The 24,380-nt window shown below is 37.4% G+C and overlaps 1 protein-coding gene across 1 annotated transcript in view; it reads right to left on the minus strand.

Moving 5' to 3' along the window:
• Positions 1-24,380, minus strand: part of LOC111511070 (Lysine demethylase 3) — a 701,967-nt gene that overhangs the window by 521,593 nt on the left and 155,994 nt on the right. The window contains exon 4 of the mRNA XM_074183020.1: positions 12,826-13,029. Within this exon, the coding sequence (XP_074039121.1) occupies positions 12,826-13,029 (204 nt within the window). The remainder of the gene's footprint in view (positions 1-12,825; positions 13,030-24,380) is intronic.

Genomic DNA, 24,380 nt, shown 5'->3' on the forward strand with positions numbered 1-24,380 from the left:
ATATAGAATTGATATTAGACTCATTACAAATAAAAAGAAAAAATATAAGAACTAATTGTTTGATACACAACACAACAAAAAAATATTTTTTGAATGTTTCCTACACTAAATTAGTCAATTTCTACTAATTTTGGGGTGATAAAAACGAAAATGACAATGAAAAATTTTTATTAGCTCTGGTTTTTGAGATACACAGTACTTAATCTTAAAGAGTAGTTATACTATACGTGAAAAGTGAAAGTACATAAAACAATATTGTTATGTTTCTTTTAGAATATTTTAAGTACAAAATTAATAAAAAAAAACCATTATTCTTAGTGTTTTGACAAATAAAAGAAGTTTGTACTACCAAATTTCAATTAAGTCCATCCGATTCATTGTAAGATCGCTGTCGTTTAGCTTGTCTTTTATAAAACACTTCTGGAGCATCCCTACACATAGACCAGCAGTAGTCTGCAAGCATTGCTTCATTCCAACGGCCCTGATATCTCTGTTCCATTGAGGCAATGTCTTGATGGAATCTTTCTCCATGTTCGTCACTCACAGCTCCACAGTTTTGTGGGAAGAAATTAAGATGAGAGTGAAGAAAATGAATTTTTAAGGACATGTTGCATCCAAGTTGGTGGTGAGCTTGAAGAAGCTCTTTAACCAATGCTGTGAAGTTATCATCTCTTTTGTTACCTAAAAACCCATGTACAACCCCCTTAAAGGCTTCCCAGGCTCTTTTTTCATTTCCTGTTAAAATCATGTCAAAAGCAGGATCATTTACGATTTCACGGATTTGAGGCCCAATAAAGATGCTTTCCTTGACTTTAGCATCACTCAACCTGGGAAACTTTGCTCTCAAGTACTTAAAAGCTTGTCCTTCCTGGTTCATGGCCTTCACAAAGTTTTTCATTAGTCCCAACTTAATATGTAATGGGGGAAGGAGAACATTCTTAGGATCTACAAGAGGCTCGTAAACTACATTTTTCTCATTAGGGTTTAGGTCTCGTGTAGGCCAGTTCATTTTTTTATAGTGAGATTTTCTATCCCGACTGTCCCACAGACACAAAAAACAACAGTACTTGGTGAACCCTAATTGCATTCCTAGGAGTATAGCAATGACTTTCAGATCACCACAGATGTGCCACTTGTGTTGTTCATATTTGATTGATTGGAGAAGTGTTTTCATATTTATATACGTTTCCTTCATGTGAACTGCATGACCTATAGGAATAGAGGGTAGCTGATTTCCATTATGCAGAAGTACAGCTTTTAAGCTTAGTTTTGAAGAGTCTATAAACAGTCTCCATTCAGATGGAGTGTGATCCAAATTCAAGCAGTCCATCAAACCATTAACAACGAAGTTTTCTTTTTTCTCAAAAAAAGGAAGCAAATCTTTTTGACGCTGTCTGTACTGAGATATTTTCACATCATGTTTTAGAAGATTCCACTGTTGTAGTCTTGACCCTAACAGCTCAGCCTTTTCCTTAGACAAGCGAAGATCTCTTATAAGGTCACTCAACTCTGCTTGACTAATTCTGTGCGGATCACTAGACCTATCGCTTACCTCAAAATCAGGGTCATAGGATGTAGAAGGATGAGTTGCTCCTTCTAAACAGTCTTCATCACCTTCCTCTAAAATTTCATAGTTTTGGGGTGGAGAAGGGACTGGCAAATTGTCTGAGTGTGGTACAGGCCGAAGAGCAGATGGGAGATTAGGGTATTTAACCGTTCCTCTTTTCTTCATAGATAAACCTTGCTTAATGGGAGGAGTTAAGCAGAAATAACAGTCGTCTGTATGATTGGTAGGCTCACGCCAAACCATAGGTACTGCAAAAGCCATTGCCCGGTTTTTATTTTTCAGCCACTCTCGCAATATGACGGAACAAGAATTACAACATATATGAGGAGCCCATGATTTATCTTGGTCCCCAACTTTCACACCAAAATAATGTTCATAGGCTGTCTTAACGATAGGTGTCATTTTACGTTTCTGAGCCTTAAATGTTATTTCACCACATATATAGCAAAAGATATCGACAGAACTCACACACTTTCGAGGCATTTCAGATCAGCACTTAAATTAATTTAAAAATCAACTTCACACGATAATTTCAATAGCAACCACGTGCGTACAATTGACAAACTCATATAGGTTATGTTTACTACTTAAGAACAGCTGATGAGAGGGGTGTTATGTAAACAAACATGTGTACCAACTGTTGGTGATGAAATATTTCATTTGTTGAAAACTCAATATACATATATATAATATAATGATACTATATCTTGAAAACAAGAGCTAATATATAATATTTATGGTCACTTTCGGTTTTAACACGTGGAAATACATTAAAATCATCTAATTTCAACCCCGAAACAAAAACTTTTTTGTGTTGTGAATTGTTTGATATTTAGGTTAGCGCCTGTGACTGTCGGCAGTAACTGGAACCGGTTTCACTATACTAGACAACGTGATGATGCCACTAAATGTCGCCTGTAGATATCGAAAGTAGAAGTATCTAAAGTTGCCCAGATTGGTAATGTGTAACAGATTTCTGCTATATTGTAGGAATCTGCTACGAATTGTGGGACTTAGAAGCTGGAATGTATTCAGAAATCTGTCATAAAAAATAGGCGACTGGTCTATTTTCAATTTAGTAGAGCAATAGAAAAGCTTTTAATCTCGTATCGAACCATTCAACGGAAATGAGGCAATATTATATGATAGGAGTTCCACAGTGATCGATATTGGGACGACTAATTTCCAGTCTTTATGTCTGAAATATGTTAAAAAACTTATATTTATTATTAGCTTATCGCGGAATCTACGAAACATCAAGATAGGTGTTGATGAAATATTTAGCTTCCTCATAGATAAAATTCAATACAATTTACTCCAAGAATAGAATATACGTATATAAGTGTTCACTTTGTAACTTATATAAATGAACCGTAAGTTTTTCCCTTCTTCAAAATGTGCGAAATTCGGCATTATACTAATTTTTTACGATGGAAAGTTGAACTACTCCACAAAAATGACCAATAACAGTACGCCTCTGTTTCGAGGTCCATTTCTTCAGCCATCCATACGGAAACTCCGCCGAAAGCAAATAGTATATTTCCGAGTGTTCAATTATGCAAACAGCGCCAATGTATATGTGGAATTTGCCGGCCGAATGAATCGCCTCGCAGGTCAAAGTTTGCCTTATGGGTAGGTAAAACGTGAACGTTGCCAGCACAATCACATTACAGTTATGTATATGGTATATCGCCTACTGAGATTCTGAATTATAGTTATTTTCGCGAATCGATAACTGTCGGACATCCATATGCGATTGTAGCCAGTTCGACGAGATTATACCGGGTGTCGAACTCCAGAAAATGTGTCACTTGAGCTTTGTGATTTTCCTTGTTCCATAGTAATGATACACTTTGAATTACTGGCGCATTTGAGGAACGAACTGAAAGGGCATGTTTCCTAACACAAGAAAAGAAACAAGAAATGATTTATTTACGAAAAGATTTTCAATTCTTCCTTTGATATTAGCCATGGGATTACTAGAACAACCCTTTGGTAGACCCCAAAATCTGGTTGCATGAGGTGCAATATACATTTTCCTCAGCGATGCTACTATTTAATTTGCTAATGACTGGTCTTATTAACTGTCCATAACTGTCCATGTTAACACCAACCTTGCAACCGTCCACTGGAAGTGGATACCACAAAAATTATCAGTACATGGACCTTTTGACTTCAATAGGCTGTAACAGGTGCCAATCTCAATTTCTGATGTTTCAAATCGGATGTTTTTAATCAATAATCATGTTTACACAGTTACAGAGGAATGTCAATATTGATAAGGAAACGTGAAAATAATTTCGAAATATTTACAAAAAAAAAGACTAGACTAGAAGAATCCTATTAAAATTCAGAGGATGAGTGTTTATTTCATGGTAGTCAAGAGCTGAAAGCTAGTCCTATTTACAGACTACAGTGAAAAAAAATTGAAACGAAAAACTCAACAATATTTTTGTATAATTCATCATAAAACTCACGTCTTTGTACTGGTTGATCTGGAAAAGGAGTATGCAGAAAAATTACAGGAATAGAGCAATTCTGTTTATTCTGGTCGGTTCTATGATAACATCATACAGAAATATCGGCAGGTAGAACTTAAACATCTGGCACGGAATCAATCCAACACAAACCCTACTTCCATACATCAAATCTGCATCATTCTTGCAGTTTTGATATAAAAAAGTAACATTTGAAGTTGGATGAGGTAGTTCAACTTCTAGTTCATTCATCATTTATCGGAAATTGCTTGTAGATAAACATCCCAACAAACCCTCCTTTCTTTGCCCATTGGCAGGTCTATCATTCATTGGTGTTAGAGGACCCGTATCATGACACTGGAAAAAAGCCACTGAAACTTTAACTGCTCACAAAAGTTCATGATTTTCTTACAAAATAGGTTGGTCCCTGGCAAATAGGGCGGTTAGAAAAGTAGGATCAAATCGGCAAACAGTACACGTCTTATTTTCAATATGTACTGCGCAAGTAGAAAATATCTATTTGTAACTAATATCTTTTCATCACACTTTCAAATCAGGGAATATTCCAGATCACCAAGCAGTACCACCTTGATAAAATATGAATGCCATTGGCCGAAGGAAACCTATCCGAGAAACAGAGATGCACCAGCAATACAGAAAAATCATCAAGACGAAGGACTTCAGACCATTGAGGTCTATAATTAGAATATAAGGGCGTACAATTAGGTGAACAGTATTTTTTGAATAGAAGCTAGCATCCTCAATGTTGCTTAGGGGCGGAGCTCCATACATGTGAGCAGTATTTTGAAGAACCTGAATTCTCTACAACGGAAATTCGTTCATCTCTAGAGCATTTATGAATAATTCACTGCCCACTGATGGGGTGAAATCCTGCTGGAAGGATTTGACCGTAACACTTCTGCTCTAGCGTGATTCAATTCGTTTTTATAGGAGGTTTCGATAGCCAGATTCAAATGGCTCTTCAGAAAAACCTAGCTGAATGGCGATCAACACATTCCAAATTTTGAAAATCTGACGGAATTAATCGACTTGTGCCACAGTTTATAGTAGTAGACTCATAAAAATAGCAAAACTTTTGGAACAACCTAATATATGGATGACCTTTTTGCCTCCACATTTCAGACCCAACGCTACCAAAATTGAGTATATTCAACGGAGTCAGTTGTTTTGCTACAAAGTAAGGAACGGACTACCTCCGATGGTCCACACCCCAAAACTTTGAAATGACAGATATTTTTCAATATTTTTCAACAAAATAAGGTTACTTAGACAATTTTATGAATAAAAGTACTCGTGTGGAAAGTCGATCGGAGCAACGAGTCTTGATAAAAATGTAGTTCTACTCGACGACATCAAACCCGCTCGTCCACCATTATTTGAAATGAATAATTATCAAAGCAGAAATAATAATGATAACGTTAATTCAACAACATTTATAACAGGAATAATACAAAGTATGCTAAAATGAAGTCGTAAACAAAAAGTACAGTACCTATATGGAAGTTTAAGTCACAATTGTGATAGCAGATATTCTTTCAAAAGAAATATCAAGTTCTGTAGATTCGTGGTGTTTTTAAACTAACAAGCTACTTTACTATGAAATATCGAATTCATTCCATATTTTGTATGTACATAATACGTGTGGAATAATCACGTTTCGTGTTGATCAGTTATCTGAATCTCATGAAACTGAACATTCGAATGTTTCAAATTCTTCTTCACAGCTAAACTGTTGAGGAGTTTCACTGATAATAATTATAATTTTATGAGAGAAATTCTAAATTTAGCTGAAAAAACGCACATCGGAAAAAATATTTACTATACTAATAAAAAGCAAACGAATGAACTACAAAAACGGCTGCACATGATCAGGTGAAAAATATCCAGGGAATAATATTTCTTTCACAGATGTTGACAAAAAAACCTTTTAGAAAGTTTTGATAAAAAATGAGAAACTGGAATGCGATTTTGTTTTGTTGAGTGGTGCGTTGTCATATGACTATCATTGTATTGTCAATATTCTATAGGATATTTTGAATTTTTTTGATATGGCCGAACAGTTTACATTCAATGAATATGCAGATATGCATGTATTTTATGGACGAGCATTTTGTAATGCTGCAGAAGCTCGTCGTCTGTATTCCGAGCATTTTCCCAATCGAACGGTACCGTCAAGAGAAACATTCGAGCGTGTCGATCGCAGCTTGAGGGAGACAGGTATGAAATAATTGATAATTAATTTGAGCACGTTGTTTTATTTCGATATTATTGTAGGTACAGTTTTGCCAAAACGAGGTGGTGAGGGCGCTCCTAGGACTGTACGTACCGTTGTATTGGAGGAAAATATCTTGGAAGCCGTCGCTGATGATCCTTCAATGAGCATCAGAAATCTATCAGAACAGTTCCATACATCCAAGTCCACTATTCATAGAATAATTAGGGAACAACTGCTCCACCCATTTCACATCCAGAAAGTACATGCCATGACACCTCAAGATTTTCCAGCACGACTGGAATATGCCAATTGGTTCATGGATAGGCAAAGAGAGGATATGACTTTTATTAATCGAGTTTTATTCACTGATGAAGCAGGTTTCAGTAGAGATGGAGTTATCAACTCTCATAATCTCCATATATGGGCCGAATAAAATCCCCATGGGATATTGCAAACCAAACACCAACGGAAATTCAACGTGAATGTTTGGGCTGGTATCATAGGAAACCATCTTATAGGACCATTCGTTCTACAGGACCGATTGAATGGAGAACGTTATTTGGAGTTCATTCAGAACGATTTAAATGGACTTTTGGAACATGTTCCATTGCAAACCCGAAGAGATATGTGGTTTATGCATGATGGCGCTCCTCCTCATTTAAGTTTGATTGTGCGTGACCATCTGAACCATATTTTCCACAATAGATGGATTGGTAGAGGTGGGCCATATTCATGGCCATCGCGGTCTCCGGATTTAAATCCATTGGATTTCTTTCTGTGGGGGCATCTAAAAAGCCTTGTTTACGCTACACCTATTCACACAAGAGATGCATTGTTGAATAGAATAACATTACATTGTGAAGCCATACGAAACGACCCTGGAATGCTGTTTCAAGTACTTAGTCTTCGCAGACTAAGAAAATGTATAGAGAGAGAAGGTGGTCATATCGAGCAGTTTCTGTAGCGGATTTTTCATTTCTGTTTGCTCTTGAGGCTCTTGAGTTTCGTTAGTTAAACGTGTTTGCATTATAAAAATTCGTTATGAACATTTTACCTATCATTTCCATTTTCCAAAAAACTAATATTTTCGAATAATGGTAGACATCTCAGGATAAATGTTGTTGAATTAACGTTATCATTATTATTTCTGCTTTGATAATTATTCATTTCAAATAATGGTGGACGAGCGGGTTTGATGTCGTCGAGTGAAACTACATTTTTATCAAGACTCGTTGCTCCGATCGACTTTCCACACGAGTACTTTTATTCATAAAATTGTCCAAGTAACCTTAATTTGTTGAAAAATATTGAAACATATCTGTCATTTCAAAGTTTTGGGGTGTGGACCATCGGGGGTAGTCCGTTCCTGACTTTGTAGCAAAACAACTGACTCCTGCATGAAAGCTCATCGAAGGAATTCATTTGTTTAGTCAATTACCAAAATTTGGATGATTTTGAATATTCACTTGAAAAGTTATCAAAGAAAAACATTTTTCATTTTGTAACTTCGAGGGCCCGTTACTTGGTAACGAAGGATTTTAGGAAAAAAAAGTTATATGAAGTACTGGTGATATTTTGACCCCATCTATACATTCCCGAGAGGAAAAGGGGAAGTCCAGGGACACCCTGTATATGGGTTGTTGAAGAGATCGCAACTTTATTTAACAGGCATGCTTATCAGTTTAATTTTCCTTTTAAACCTCGTGTCTTGAAAATGAAACAAGCAATACAACAACATACAACAGCTTGTCAAATCTAGGACGAGACTTGAAAATTCAGTTATGGTCCCGCCCATTAGGTTAGAAGACGAGCGAGAAAGAGAGAGGGATAACTCTCAAGTCTCTTCCTAGAATTGACAAGCTGTACGTTTTTTCAATAAATTTTTTTTGGGAAGGTTATATACTCAGAAAACAGTAGAAGGTATTATATCCTTCGCGTATTTTTCAAGACAAATTCCTCTTTTCACAACGTGCTCCTTTACCAGCAAGAAACCCAGTAAGAAAATTCATAATTAATTGAACATTTTCCTCGATTCGGAGAACTTCTAACAGAATTAGTGCAAATCCCAATATAACTTGTGGAAACACGACCATTTAATCTTCAGATAAACCGGATATTTCTTGCCAAAACCCCGTTCCTTAATACTACCGAACTCGCATAAATTCTTCAAAAAGTTACCCCAATTTCAATTCCCTGCAAAGTTTTGCGCCGAAAGTACATCAGAACAACTTCTCGAAAGAATCTGAAAATGTTCGCCGTGTTCGGATGAGTATTTCAGAAACAAAAGGGGATGAAATAAAGCAGTGAATTTGTTGGAGCAACACGAGTTATCCGAGAAAAAGTTGACTCGGAGTCTAATAGGACTCCCAGGAATGGATACAGTTATGTTTCGTCGAGAAATTGTTCTCTTGTCGTGAACGTGGATGGTTAGAATTTCTGAGAGATATTTCAGAGTTGTTGGAACTGTGCGAAGGAGTTTTGAAACAATCTAGAACAGATGCGATGAGCTGGAATAATTCATCGCGCCAACAAAGTTTGGGAGTGTTTAGTACACATTTCATGTGCTAAGTTTAAAAAATATGTCTTGGAGGAATAATGATATATGTATAGTGCGAATGTAAATGGTCCCCACCCCCTTTTGAGACAATTTGTATGAAAAGGAATCATTTTTGATGAAAAATCCAATGGTGTAAATCAAATTATCTGAAAAAACAACCTGTTCAGGCCAATCTCAACTCACCTACACTGTAGGTTAATTGACTGACACCAATCAGAAAACAACTACTCCCCAGGCTCATACCACGAAGGGCGTTGGATTCTTCACTGAAGTTGTTCCAGCATATGCTGTTGGCGATACAACTGCCGCAATAGATTTTCAATAATTGGAACACACTTGCAAACCGGTTTCGGGCTGTTTGGCCACTCGTCAGTGCAAGGTAGTATATATCATCAGCATAAAGTCGATGATTTCCTATAATTGAAATTCGAATTCTTTTCATCATTCCTCGGAATAGACAGAAGCGAACAACAAACACCATGTTTGTCAACGCCCCATCTGCCCGTGAACGAGGTAACCAACCGCATATCCAAAATTTGACCAATTTCTCGTATAAGGAAGAAAACTTCAAATGATAATAATAATAATAATAATTGTGAATTGAGTAATACTACGGAAGCAGTACTGCTTGTACTGCTAACTGCTAATATTCAGAGTAAAATTAGAGGTCAAAATATAAAAAGAAAATCGGAATTCTCGGAATTCGAGATACCCAGCTGTAAGTCTGTAAATACTTGTATATTGACACCCTAAAAGTTGTCTCAAAACCTACATATGGTAGGGTGTAAGCAACTATTAAATTTCAAGGTCAAAGGTCACAAAAATCGGTTTTTTGCGCTTTTTTTGGAAATATCTCATTTCCTTTGGGTTTTTTGCTATTTGTATTTATTATCAATATTGTAGAGTACAAAATTCTCTATAAATTTTGTTTGAAAAAAGTTTTTATACGGTGAACCGTTTTCGAAATAGAGGGCGGAGAGAGCGCGGTCACAGCATCACTTCAGGTCAACCGGTGCCTCCGGTCGAAAACGCGCCATATATAGTTGATGAACTATCGATAAATCAATGATTATAAATATTTGTCAATTTTTATTAACTATTATATTATATTTTATCATTTTCTTCATGCATTAAATCTGTATCTATTCATATTGTATGGAGCAGAGAAGATACTTTTTCTATTATTTTTGATAGATACATGGATTATTTACAAAGGCATTACAGTTCCAAAATAATTGTTGTATTTGACGGATATTCAGACTACAGTAAGAACGTAAAAGCTATGGAGCAGCAGAGAAGATCTGCTGCACTTTCAAAAACGTATGAAGTTTGTTTCGATGAAACAATGGTTGTACCAGTTACTCAAGAAAAATTCTTATCAAATCGAAATAACAAAGATAAGTACATTAATACGTTAATTGAAAAATTACAAGCTGCAAATATTACTACTAAACAAGCCAGAGATGATGCAGATGTTCTTATTGTTGAAACTGCAATTGAAGAATCAAAGTCTAAAAAAACTGCAGTTATAATAGGACAAGATATTGATTTACTTGTCATTTTAATTGGGTCTACACTGTCTTACGAACAAGAAATTTTCTTTAAAAAAGTTGGGAAAGGTAATGTAAAAACGGAGATATACTCGACTAAAAGTTTTGATAATTATCCTCATTCTAAAAAACATATTTTATTTCTGCACGCATTAAGTGGCTGTGACACAACTTCTGCGCTTTTTAAAAAGGGAAAAAAATCATTTTTAAAAATTTTTTGAGAAACTGACAAATTTGGATGAACTAGCTGCAGCATTTGAGGAAGAAAATTGTTCGACCCAGAGATTATTAGAGAGTGGAACTCAAACTTTATTGGCAGTCTATAATGCTCCGAAATCTGTGAAAAGTCTCGATCATCTTCGTTATATGCATTACGTCAAGTCTACAAAACTTAATAAACCTGTGCAGCTTTCAAATATTCCACCAACAAGTGCAGCTGCTCATCAACATTTCAACCGTGTATATTATCAAGTTCAAACTTGGTTAGGACATGATTTGGAACCCAAGGTATGAGGTTGGGCAATGCGAAACGATTTTCTGGAGCCTATCATGACAATTTTACCACCTGCTCCAGAAGATTTGCTAAATACAATTTTCTGCAACTGCAAGAGTGGTTGTGGTTCGCGATGCGGATGCAGGAAAGCGGGCTTGCAATGCTCTTTAGCTTGTGGCCAATGTAATGGGCAAGCTTGTCTCAATGCTCTACCATATCAGAGCAACATTAACGAAGATGGAACCTTTGACCCCGAAATCATGGAAGAACTTGAGACAAATGTCGTTGAAGACGATAATGAAGACCAGTTTGAAATTTACCAGCAGCCAGAAGACGACGATGAAGAGGAAGAAGATGATTGAAATTATAAATTGTAGTTTTTGTACCCTTTATTCTATTTCTTTACTTTCAATAAAAATAAATGTATTCAATGATATTTTTTAATAAAAAGATTAATTCATAATTTATTTGTTTTTTTTTTCATCATGTAAGAAGTTATAAATATCAATTAGGTTAAAATTCAAATATAATTCCTATATTTTCATTAACAATTCTGCGATCACATGGGCAGGTAAGTGTTGTTAAATAAATCAATACTGAATAAGAAGTGGATAAGTTAGGAAAAAATGATAAAATATAATATAATAGTTAATAAAAATTGACAAATATTTATAATCATTGATTTATCGATAGTTCATCATATGGCGCGTTTTCGACCGGAGGCACTGGTTGACCTGAAGTGATGCTGTGACCGCGTGCTTTCCGCCCTCTATCTCGAAAACGGTTCACCGTATAAAAAATTTTTTTAACAAAATTTGTAGAGAATTTTGTATTCTACAATATTGATAATGAGATATTTCCAAAAAAAGCGCAAAAAACCGATTTTTGTGACCTTTGACCTTGAAATTTAATAGTTGCTTACACCCTACCATATGTAGGTTTTGAGACAACTTTTAGGGTGTCAATATACAAGTATTTACAGACTTACAGCTGGGTATCTCGAATTCCGAGGTGAACTTACTATAATGACTGGACTATACAGGCTTACAGTCTCCCAATGAAATTCACCAGACTATCATGTGTATTACCATTTGATATGACTCAATATAATTTCCTTTCGAAAAAAGATAAACAGATTTCTTTTGCAGCACTGCTTCTAATCAGTGGTTGAGTTTGAAGAATATATGCAACATCTTGAAGTGCCTCTTTGAACACTCCTTTCAGATCCCATTCGCTCGACTCTGTTTTCTCAGATCAGAATGATCATAAATATAAGTACTCAACGTGGCAATCTTCATTTGTCGCTACTATGACCTTCTAGGTATTTTAATATATTTTTAATATATATTTATGTATTTTTAATCTAACTGACTTGCTATAAATGTACTTTTATATATAACATAGTTAAATAAATAGTCTATTCTATTCTATTCTATTCTATTCTATTCTAAATCCAATGGATTCGTTCGGAACTTAAACCCCAAGTTTCACCACAAATCCTTCGACATGTCCATAGGAACAATGAAGTAGTTAGAGCTCCATCTCGTGAACACAGTTCACGCAGTTTAAATTGCCAGAAAAATGCGAAACGTCTTACTGGGCTTGATATGAGAAACATTTTTATGTACGTTCGAATTTTTTTGCGACAGTTATTATTTTTGATGTAATGTAAATTAGTTTGTTTCTTGATAATTTTTCATACCTTCAACTTCAACTGTTCCAGAATTGCTGAGGAAAATATCCATTTCTTGAGTATACACACATTCATCTGATGCACATAAGCATTATTGGACAATAGGTTCACGTACATTTGTCACTCTACATTGTTGAATTGATAGAATATATGGAAAAATATTTGAGGAGTTCATGAATTATTACACGACGCATTATTTTCAAGAGTTGGGGGTAGTTTCGAGGAAAACATCAACAATGAAATCTCACTCACCCTAGTAGCTTCGTTGTATCCAATTATCACAGCTGTGTACCACTGAGTCGTACCTTCGGCTCTGTATACTTCTACTCTATATCCAACCAGAACGCTCGGGGTGGTCAACAATATTTTTTGACCATCCTGGAGTTCAGTCCAGCGCTTTACGGCAACTCTCAGTTCGGGGTAATCTTTCACCCCTGGCAGTGGTCTATCCCAGTTCTGGAACAAAAAAACAATGCATCAAGCACAAGGTCGGATACAGGGGGGGCACGCGCCCTGGGGGCTAGTTTTGGGGGACGCCAGAGGGTGGGACGCCAGAAACATCATTAAAATTAGTAACGGATTCAAAAGCAAAAACATAAATTCCAATGCGAAGTTCAATTACTCAATGAACAGATGTTTTATTAAATATTACTGGAGTTTTTTCCCAACACCGAATCGTTATTTTCAACACCTCGACACGTGTTTCGATCACCAAGTGATCATCTTCAAAGAGGAAGATTAAACTTCTTTGAAGATGATCACTTGGTGATCGAAACACGTGTCGAAGTGTTAAAAATAACGATTTGGTGTTGGGAAAAAACTCCAGTTATATTCATTACTACACCAAAGGTTCCAAACAGTGCATCATAAGAAGTTTTAATGAGAAACAAAGAAAGTTCTAAAGTTTAAGTGCGAGTTCCCAATTAGCTGCATTTGTGCATAGCCACATCTACTCAAATAGAAAAATATTAAAAAGTTTGTAAAAAACGGAGAAATTTTTTTTACACAAAAAGTTAAACATTATTATTATATTATATTACATTATATTATATTATTAAAAAGTTTGTAAAAAACGGAGAAATTTTTTTTACACAAAAAGTTAAACATTATTATTATATTTTTGCGTTTGGCGTTGTTTTTGTTTTTTCGTGGTAGGTATTCAAAAATATATATCTTCTGAATATCAAAGACAAATAGAAATTATAATTTAAACAAAAATCGTTCCTCAATATTCACATTTAGTAAAAAATCATTGTTAATTAACAAATGCGTTTTTGAGGATTAAAAAAAATTTAAGAGACGATTTTATTTTTAAAAATCATAATATTCATCAATAATGAAAATCTCCCAAAAAAATTTCAAATATCTTATAAACAATACATTTGTTCATAACAATGTTTTAAACAAATAGAGCTAAATATTATGATAAGTCAATACGAATGAAAATACGAATAAATTTGGATAAAAAAATGTTTTTATTGCTTCAATTGAATTTATCACTTTGTTTTTAATAACAAAGTGGAAAATCTAAATTTTTCAATTTTTCCACTGGAAATATTTTTTAAAGCTTCCAAGAAAATCTCCAAGAAGTAAACAAAATTTGACGTTTTTACTTTAAAAATTATCAGGGTTTTTATGTAAATATAAAACTTTTAAAGTGTATCTAATAAAATAATCACAGGAAAAAATTTTTTCCATGGATTTTCGTTTATTCTTTTTTTTATAATTTTTTATAACTTTTGCAATTTTTTCGAGCCCCTCTTGAAGTTTTTCGATAAGTTACTAGAGGTCATTCAGAGTCCAATGAGCCCTGGATAATAATTTTCGGTGCCCTTGGACAGAAGTTCCAAAAGAAAGGATCTTGTGACCCAGACTATATCTAGTATTTTATTTGAAGTTACATATTTATGGTGATAATTGGAAATATTCTGAAAATAAGGTTCGTTTCTTTATTTTCAAAGCCTCTGCTAGAAAATTTCGAGTAGAACCGTTGAATTTACGATCAGATTATACTGAACAAACATTATACCAGTCACAATTTTTGAACTCCCCAATTCATCTTGCTTTCATTTCTATAAATCACAACTGTCAACATTGCGACTAGAATAGCGTATTCCATTATATACTGAGATCCCATTGAGCAAATGAAATTCCCAAAAGTGACCTACAAATGCACGGAAAGGTTTAAGCTGACATTTTAAATAATGAAATATCCTCGTGGAGTGGACATTGCAAAATATTTATGTAGAATAAAATATTAACCTGTTGCTTGTTAGTTTATTTTCTTTAAGTGATACACGAAAAGATAAACAATTGAAAATATCACTACCTACTGACACTAAGACTGAGAATGGGCAAATATACGGAGTGGAAAAAACTACAGAAACCTTTAAAATTCAATGGGTTTGGTGATGGAACATAACACAAAAAGTAACTTTCAACGAGGAATCTGAATGTCCAGATAGATTTAACCTTGAACCAATTTGAGGGTCATTTCAAGGTCAATTTGTTTTTAATGCGATTCCAAAACTTTGGTCGGATATAATCCAACGCCCTTCGAGCCCGAAACCGGCCTGCAAGTGTGCCCATTTCAAAATTGAAGGTCGACTCTTTCAGTTGTATTGCCAATTGCATATGCAGGAAATTTTCTGTGAAGATTCCTGCACTGACGCCTGTCGGATATAATCCAACGCCCTTCATGGTATTAGCCATGGGAGTAGTTGTTTTCTGATGAGTGGTCCATTTACTTAAAGTGTAGGTGATTTGAAACTGACCTGAACGAATTTATCTTTTGACAAATTTAATTTACTTTGGTAATGCAATCGAAGAGAGTGGAAAATTTTACATTCAAAACTACTTGGGTTTAGGGTTGACGAAACCCTTTGAGATCAAATAAAGGCCAAAATAAATTAAGAGGTGAAGGAACCCCACTATAAAAAGCACCCTGGAGTGCGAAAACTCACTGTTAAAAAGAACCACGAAAGAATACAGGTCGTTTTATGTCAACATCGTTGTTTATGAATTACGATAAAAGTCAGAGTGAACAAGATGGAGACAACATCAAAAATGATCTTGAACGGAATGGCTACTCCAAAGCGATAATGAAACAGACTTTGGAACAGCAAAAGCCTCGCAAAGAAGAGAAGCCATCACAACCAGTGCTTGCACTTCCTTACATCAGAGGATAATCGGAAAGGATAAGAAGAATTGGGCTGCTATCCGTAGCAGCCTCACGAAAACCAGGCTACCAAACGCGGACTGCGATTCCAAGAATTGCATTCACCGGATACCCTGTGAGTGCGGTGAAACTAAGAGGCCATTGAAAGTTCGCATTGTCCACCACAAAAAACACACACAGCGAGGGGAAATCAGCAAATCAGGAACAGCAGAGCATGTTTGGACCCATCAACATAACAAGGAGTGGTCCCAAGTTGAGATCATACATAGAGAGGAACACTGGTTTAGGAGGAAATTCCAAGAAGCTGCATACATGTCCAACAATGTATTCAACCAAGCTAACGTAGAGATACGCAACATATGGAAACTCATAATCAAGCGAAAAATGGCCAACTGCCACCAAACGGTCATCTCCCGCTGAACCGGTGAAGCGGAAAGAGAAAAGAGGAGATGAGTGAAAGTACACGAATGACCCATAAATAATCATCTCTCGGAGGAATTAGTTCAGTCATCACCCGAAGACAATTGTAGATACTAATAATTGAATCGTCGCGTCGTGAAGTAATTTTGCTTGGAATCTCTTAATTTTTAATTTTTTTCTTTAATTTTTCTATTTTTACTTCATTTCACTGTAATTTCATTTCAGGGATTTTTTGCTCAATATAATTGTTATTTTCAGCTATTGTTTTTAATATTTCATTTGTATTGGTTCTTTTAGGTATTTCAAATCATTTTATATAATATTAGACAATGAAAGTCCGAACTTATGGAACGAAAGTATTTACTGAGATACTTCAGTTTGAAGTAGACTTATGACAACGTACAAAACTCATGAAACAACCTGATATAATTTCGTGGTGGCCGTAGTAGTGGACGGACGTGCCGATAACGTCCGTTCACAAAGAAGGTACGCGGATGCCACGTGCTATCGCGGGGGCTTCTATTTATGTTGTGATTGTCTATTGTTCAAAGATGTTTGAGTTTATGTGAAACTTCAGACAAAAATATAAAGTGAGGGCTCCCTTTACTCATGCCGGTATTCAGGCCGGGTGGTTCGGATAACCACGTATAGGGGGCCATGATGGAACTAATAAACTGACAACACTCAAATTGTTCAGTTCATGATATATCTGAATTGTAGGGGTTATATTTTTAGCAGTGATTACGTGAATTGCATGAGTTGTCATGACGAAATTCGAAGAACGAATCCGAACACATCGACGTAATCAACGTTTCAACATAAACGAAGTGCCTTGTAGGTTTTCACTACGAATTCATTTTCTGTGCGACGTCAGAAGCAGGAAAAATTTTATAATTAAAATTCTTTTCAGGGCACTTCACGTGCCTTCAGGAATAGCGAAGATGTGTAGAATTTGAAATAAAAGCCCTGACGGTAGGTGTGCGGAAGTCCAATCATTTTATAAATCTCTACGTTGGTGATGGTAGAAATTGACGTGGAAATGAAAATTAATTTTAAATCGTCAGGGAATCTGCGATTGATTTGAAAGAAAAACTCAGATGACGTACGAATCACATTTGTAATAATTGAAGAGACTTTTTGGAAAAAAAATTAAAGATTTTTCCAGTCCTCCGGAAGATTCGCACTTATATATATGAAACGGAGAAGTAAAAATCCAAAATGATTTTTTCCCAAAACTTCATCTCTCCTAAAATAAATACCTCTTGATATAAAAGACAATCTCCACCAATAGTCGTCACCTTGTAAATAAACTAGAATCATCAGAACGAGATTTGAGTGGTTTCAGACAAAATCCTAAATTTGAAATCATAATTCGTCTATTCCTCTGAAATGGTGTAGCACAGTTATATAAATATTTCATTGGGTGCTTTTCATCTTTAAATTTAAATAAAACAAAGTGTGTTTGAGATATCATCGAAACTTTTTATTTCTTTGAAAGGGGCCATCCATAAAGTACGTCACACGAATTTTAGGACTTTTGAACCCCTCCCCCCGTCCTTGTCACAGGTTGTCACATTTTTATAACCCCCCCCCCCTCCTGATGTGACGTCACACATTTTTTAAATTTATGTATGTATTTAAAAATAATCGAGAGAAAACAGCTATTTTCATTTTTTACTTATTTTTATTAAATAATAATCTAATAAAATCAATATAAAGTCCAACATTTCATAAAACCGAAAAAACAAACGACTAGTTAGAAAATAATAAACGATTAATTATATCAAATTCAAAATTCTCGTGAATTTGAGAATCTCACTTGTATTACAACGCCGCTCTAGAAGTTAAATGACGTTGCATGAGAGATTATCTCATAGCAAGAATGCTAACTTATAAATATATATCAAGTTCGTAAATTTTTAAAATTTTCAATTCACATCCAAACTTTGCGTTTTAGTATTTTAAATTTCAACATGTGACGTCACAAAACTATTGACCCCCCATACCCCTTGTCACACGATGTCACACTTCGGTGATACCCTCCCTCCCCATTAACGTGTGACGTACTTTATGGATGGCCCCAAAGACCTGTTATGGAATACGATATCGTTCGAATGTCCGCCACGGCTTCTCTGGCGAATCCGAAACGTCCTATTTTCCATCACTCTGGGGCATAAATCAGGCTGAATTTGATCGATGGCATGGGTTATATTGACTTTGAGGACCGCTGTGATTTGTGGCTTATTCGCATACACCAGCCACTCAAGAAAACTCCACAAGAAAAGTCTAACGGGATTAAATCGCACGGTCTCGGTGGCCAGTTCACATCACCTCCATGTGAGATGACCATGCCCTCATGTGGCATGTGGCATGAGCTGTATGGCACGTAGCGCCGTTCTGTTGAAACCACATGTCGTTGGTGTTTAGATCATCCAAATGAGGCCAAAAGAAGTTGACCTGAATTAATGGCCTGGCCTGGCTTAAGCAACGTCTTTCTTCCATCCAATTCAGGACAAAAGAAGTTGGCCTGAATTGATGGCCTGGCCTGGCTTAATCAACGTCTTTCTCAAAGAAATGAGGACAGATGATCTTGGATCTCATGTGGATTGGAGATGACCATGCCCTCATGTGGCATGAGCTGTGTGGCATGTAGCGCCGTTCGGTTGAAACCACATGTCCAGATCATCCAATTCAGGCCAAAAGAAGTTGGCTTTAATTGATGGCTTGGCCTGGTTTGGCCAACGTCTTTCTCAAAGAAATGAGGACAGATAATCTTGGATCTCATGTGGATTGGAGATGACCATGCCTCATGTGGCATGAGCTGTGTGGCATGTAGCGCCGTTCGGTTGAAACCACATGTCCAGATCATCCATTTCAGGCCAGAAGAAGTTGGCCTGAATTGATGGCTTGGCCTGGCTTGGCCAACGTCGTTCTTCCAACCAATTGAGGTCAAAAGAAGTTGGCCTGAATTGATGGCCTGGCCTGGCTTAATCAACGTCTTTCTCAAATAAATGAGGACAGATGATCTTGAATCTCATGTGGATTGGAGATGACCATGCCCTCATGTGGCATGAGCTGTGTGACACATAGCGCCTTTCTGTTTAAACCACATGTCGTTGGTGTCCAGATCATCCAAATGAGGCCAACAGAAGTTGGCCTGAATTGAAGGCCTGGTCTGGCTTAACCAACGTCTTTCTCAAAGAAATGAGGACCCATGATCTTGGATTTTATGTGGATTGGAGATGACAATGCCCTCATGTGGCATGAGCTGTGTAAGACGTAGCGCCTTTCTGTTGAAACCACATGTCATTGGTGTCCAGATAATCCAAAAGAAGCCAGAAGAAGTTGGCCTGAATTGATGGCTTGGCCTGGCTTGGCCAACATCGTTCTTCCATCCAATTCAGGCCAAAAAAAGTTGGCCTGAATTGATGGCCTGGCCTGGCTTGGCCAACGTCTTTCTCAAAGAAATGAGGACAGATGATCTTGGATCTCATGTGGATTGGAGATGACCATGCCCTCATGTGGCATGAGCTGTGTGGCACGTAGCGCCGTTCTGTTGAAACCGCATGTCGTTGGCTTCCAGATCACCAATTGAGGCCAAAAGAAGTTGGCCTCAACCGATGGCTTGGCCAACGTCGTTCTTAAAGAAATAAGGACAAATTATCTTGGATCTCATGTGGATTGGAGATGACCATGCCCTCATGTGGCATGAGCTGTGTGACACGTAGCGCGTTTCTGTTGAAACCACATGTCGTTGGTGTCCAGATCATCCTAATGAGGCGAAAAGAAGTTGACCTGAATTGATGGCCTGGCCTGGCTTAGCAACCGTCGTTCTCAAAGAAATGAGGATTAATGATCTTGGATCTCATGTGGATTGGAGATGACCATGCCCTCATGTGTCATGAGCTGTGTGACACGTAGCGCCGTTCTATTGGAACCACATGTCGTTGGTGTCCAGATCATCCAAATGAGGCCAAAAGAAGTTGACCTGAATGGATGGCCTGGCTTGGCTTAGCAAACGTTGTTCTCAAAAAAATGAGGACAGATGATCTTGGATATCATGTGGATTGGAGATGACCATGCCCTCATGTGGCATGAGCTGTGTGTCACGTAGCGCCGTTCTGTTGAAACCACATGTCGTTGGTGTCTAGATCATCCAAATGAGGCCAAAAGAAGTTGACCTGAATTGATGGCCTGGCCTGGCTTAGCAAACGTCGTTCTCAAAGAAATGAGGACCGATGATCTTGGATATCATGAGGATTGGAGATGACCATGCCCTCATGTGGCATGAACTGTGTGGCACGTAGCGCCGTTCTGTTGAAACCACATGTCGTTGGTGTCCAGATCATCCAAATGAGGCCAAAAGAAGTTGACCTAAATTGATGGCCTGGCCTGGCTTAGCAAACGTCGTTCTCAAAGAAATGAGGACCGATGATTTTGGATATCATGTGGATTGGAGATGACCATGCCCTCATGTGGCATGCACTGTGTGGCACGTAGCGCCGTTCTGTTGAAACCACATGTCGTTGGTGTCCAGATCATCCAAATGAGGCCAAAAGAAGTTGACCTGAATGGATGGCCTGGCTTGGCTTAGCAAACGTCGTTCTCAAAGAAATGAGGACCGATGATTTTGGATATCATGTGGATTGGAGATGACCATGCCCTCATGTGGCATGCACTGTGTGGCACGTAGCGCCGTTCTGTTGAAACCACATGTCGTTGGTGTCCAGATCATCCAAATGAGGCCAAGAGAAGTTGACCTGAATGGATGGCCTGGCTTGGCTTAGCAAACGTTGTTCTCAAAGAAATGAGGACAGATGATCTTGGATATCATGTGGATTGGAGATGACCATGCCCTCATGTGGCATGAGCTGTGTGGCACGTAGCGCCGTTCTGTTGAAACCACATGTCGTTGGTGTCTAGATCATCCAAAAGAGGCCAAAACAAGTTGACCTGAATTGATGGCCTGGCCTGGCTTAACCAACGTCTTTCTCAATGAAATGAGGACATATGATCTTGGATATCATGTGGATTGAAGATGACCATGCCCTCATGTGGCATGCGCTGTGTGGCACGTAGCGCCGTTCTGTTGAAACCACATGTCGTTGGTGTCCAGATTATCCAAATGAGGCCAAAAGAAGTTGACCTGAATTGATGGCTTCCTGGCCTGGCTTAGCAAACGTCGTTCTCAAAGAAATGAGGACAGATGATCTTGGATATCATATGGATTGAAGATGAACATGCCCTCATGTGGCATGAGCTGTGTGGCACGTAGCGCCGTTCTGTTGAAACCGCATGTCGTTGGTGTCCAGATCACCAATTAAGGCCAAAAGAAGTTGGCCTCAATTGATGGCTTGGCCAACATCGTTCTTAAAGAAATAAGGACAAATGATCTTGGATCTCATGTGGATTGGAGATGATCATGCCCTCATGTGGCATGAGCTGTGTGGCATATAACGGCGTTCTGTTGAAACCACATGTCCAGATCATCCAATTCAGGCCAAAAGAAGTTGGCATAAATTGATGGCTTGGCCTGGCATGGCCAACGTCGTTCTCAAAGAAATATGGACCGATGATCTAGGATCTTATGTGGATTGGATCGTCTCAAATTCGACAATTTTCTTTGTTCACGAACCCATTCATCCAGAAATGGACCGCATCATTTTTCAATTGAACGGCAAACCTTGGTTCAACAAGCCTAGCCGTCGCCTGCAAAAATTTCGCCTACCGGCAATGGCGCAAAGTTCCCAGTGGCGAAAAAGTTTTTTTTCCTTATTCAGAGGAAAGGGGCAAATTTCGGATATGCAGTTGGTTAGTACCTTGTCCACTAGATGGAGTGACTTTTTCTTGTTCACTCCAACTAAGGAACAAGAATGAAATACTCTGAAAGAATTCCAATTTTCAATAATGGAATATCATTGACTTTATGTCGATGATGGTCACTACCTTGCACCGACGAGTAGCTAATGAGCCCGAAACCGTTCTGCAAGTGTGCCCGTTCCAAAATTGAAGGTCGACTCTTTCAGTTGTATTGCCAATTGCATATGCAGGAAAGATTCCTGCACCGACGCCTGCGGATTGGTTGTTTTCTGATAGGCGTCAGTCCATTCAACCTACTGTGTAGGTATATCCGAGACTGGCTTGAACGTTTAAAGTTCATTTCTTTAGATTTGTTTACTGTCAGTCTTCAAGCATAGCCCACTGACTAATAAGAAAAAAATATGTTTTTGTAAATTGGCTTTGCCGTTGAATGAATAAATAAATAATGTCAGGACAGGCAATTCCGCTTTCTGCTTCGATAAGTTTGTTGGAGGTTAAAGTGGAAACCAATATGTTTTGGCGAAACACTCTTCCGAACCATAAAACTGTACACACCTCAGCAACTTTTGATGCTTTATAAAGCTAGAACAGACTTTTTTTGAAAAATTGTTCTCATGTATGGAGCTCCGCCCCTAAGCATACCCTGAAGCTGCTGAATCCCATCCAGAAAGTAGCCATCCGCCTGACTGGAGACGCTAACATCACTTGCAACTTTGATAGTCTGGAACATCGAAGAACAGTTGGAGATTTGTCTGACTTCTATAGATACTTTCGCACAGACACCACTCTTAGAGGGTCTTAAGGAGTTTACTGTAGCGTACCCACATTGGAAGTGATTTTGTTAAGGGCGGTTTATTGAAGTTTTATTCGAAGAATTTTGGCTATTGCCATAAATACATGAACGGTGACGTAACTTTCACATTTTCCTAATGGTTTTGATGGTTATTCATTGAATGTTGGATAAATATTGAACAAATATTTCAATTATTTCATTTTCGGTTGAAATTCAAGGTATGAATGAGGAACTGTCCTTCTGCTTTGCCATTCCAAATTTAATGTTAATATACGTACGTAAACTTGAGTGACAACAGAATATTTATGGAAATAGGTGTGTATGTAGTCGGTATCTTTCGTCTCATCACTATCCTTGGAGTTCCTAAGTTTACCTAATTGAACACTAGATTCAATTTTGCTCAGCTTACGACCTGAAAACTTCCGATTAACTGCCGAGCGTTTTTGTCGCACCAGCGCAAGTGTGAAACAAGCCTAAGATAGTCTCAACGGAAGTACTCTATTAGGCCGAATAGAAACACATGCTTTGATGATTTGAATCAATTTCCACACGACATAACCTGATAGTAAATGCTCAACAATCCTCAGCAATAACAATTAGCAGACATCAAAGATTTGTGATCCACCGGGCGCTGGTGTAAATAACACTTCCAGTCAGAGCAGTTTGAGTGTGCCACTAAACCATTTAGTGCACGATTTACTTACTGCAGACGACATAAAACAGATCATTTCCCCAACTAATAAAAATCCTATCTGGTACTTCGATTTCCTACGAAATGACCTCTACTTACACTAAAACAGTGCCAGACTGTCTCTGATAGTTCGCCCCGTCATTAAATATAGTCGCGTCAATCAATCCTTTGATGTCCTCATAAACAGCGCACCGTCGATATTGACTACAAAAATGTCGCTTTTTATATTGTTGAAGGTTAAAAAAAATTCCACATCATTATCTAACCAAAGAAATACTTAATAAATCTGTTATTTCGTTATGGGGTTACCCCGGACAATTTTGAATTGAGGAAAGTAATTCTCACAGTGCCGATTATAATTCAAAAACATTTAGAATTCGCATATTTCGAACGCCTTCTATACCATTTCACCACACAAACACCTGCCATTCATTTCATGATAAAATAATCAAGATGACTGCCGCTAGTCAGTGCCCTGTTTGGATTTTCTTTGATATCAGCAGGGCGACTGTGTTGATCAGCAAATTCATATGCTCAGTTGGAAAGAATAATTTCTCCACTACAAATAACAGTGGGTTAGCCTCATCAAGACAATTTTCATGGAAACGTAATGTCTTCATTACATAACACATCCGTGTGTGTGCCACAGGGTTCTGTTCTGGGTCCAATACGATTCCTCATTTATATACATTCAACGCCGATTATACTTTTCTAGTCACGACTGATATATCAGAATTTATTCTTGAACAGATTGCAAATGAATAATTATTTGATGTTTCTTGTTAGTTAGGGAAGCCACAGATTATGCTGTAGACGACCCCTCCCGATATAGAAGGCCCCGACACTCTGTCGAAAAAGGCCCTCATGTCCCCCGTTAACGGATGAATAACTTTTTCATCCATCCC

Source organism: Leptinotarsa decemlineata, unplaced genomic scaffold (assembly GCF_025532065.1).
Source record: "Leptinotarsa decemlineata unplaced genomic scaffold, Ldec_3_MD MMD2_tig00026330_RagTag_RagTag, whole genome shotgun sequence".
In the NCBI taxonomy this organism is placed as follows: Eukaryota; Metazoa; Arthropoda; class Insecta; order Coleoptera; family Chrysomelidae; genus Leptinotarsa; species Leptinotarsa decemlineata.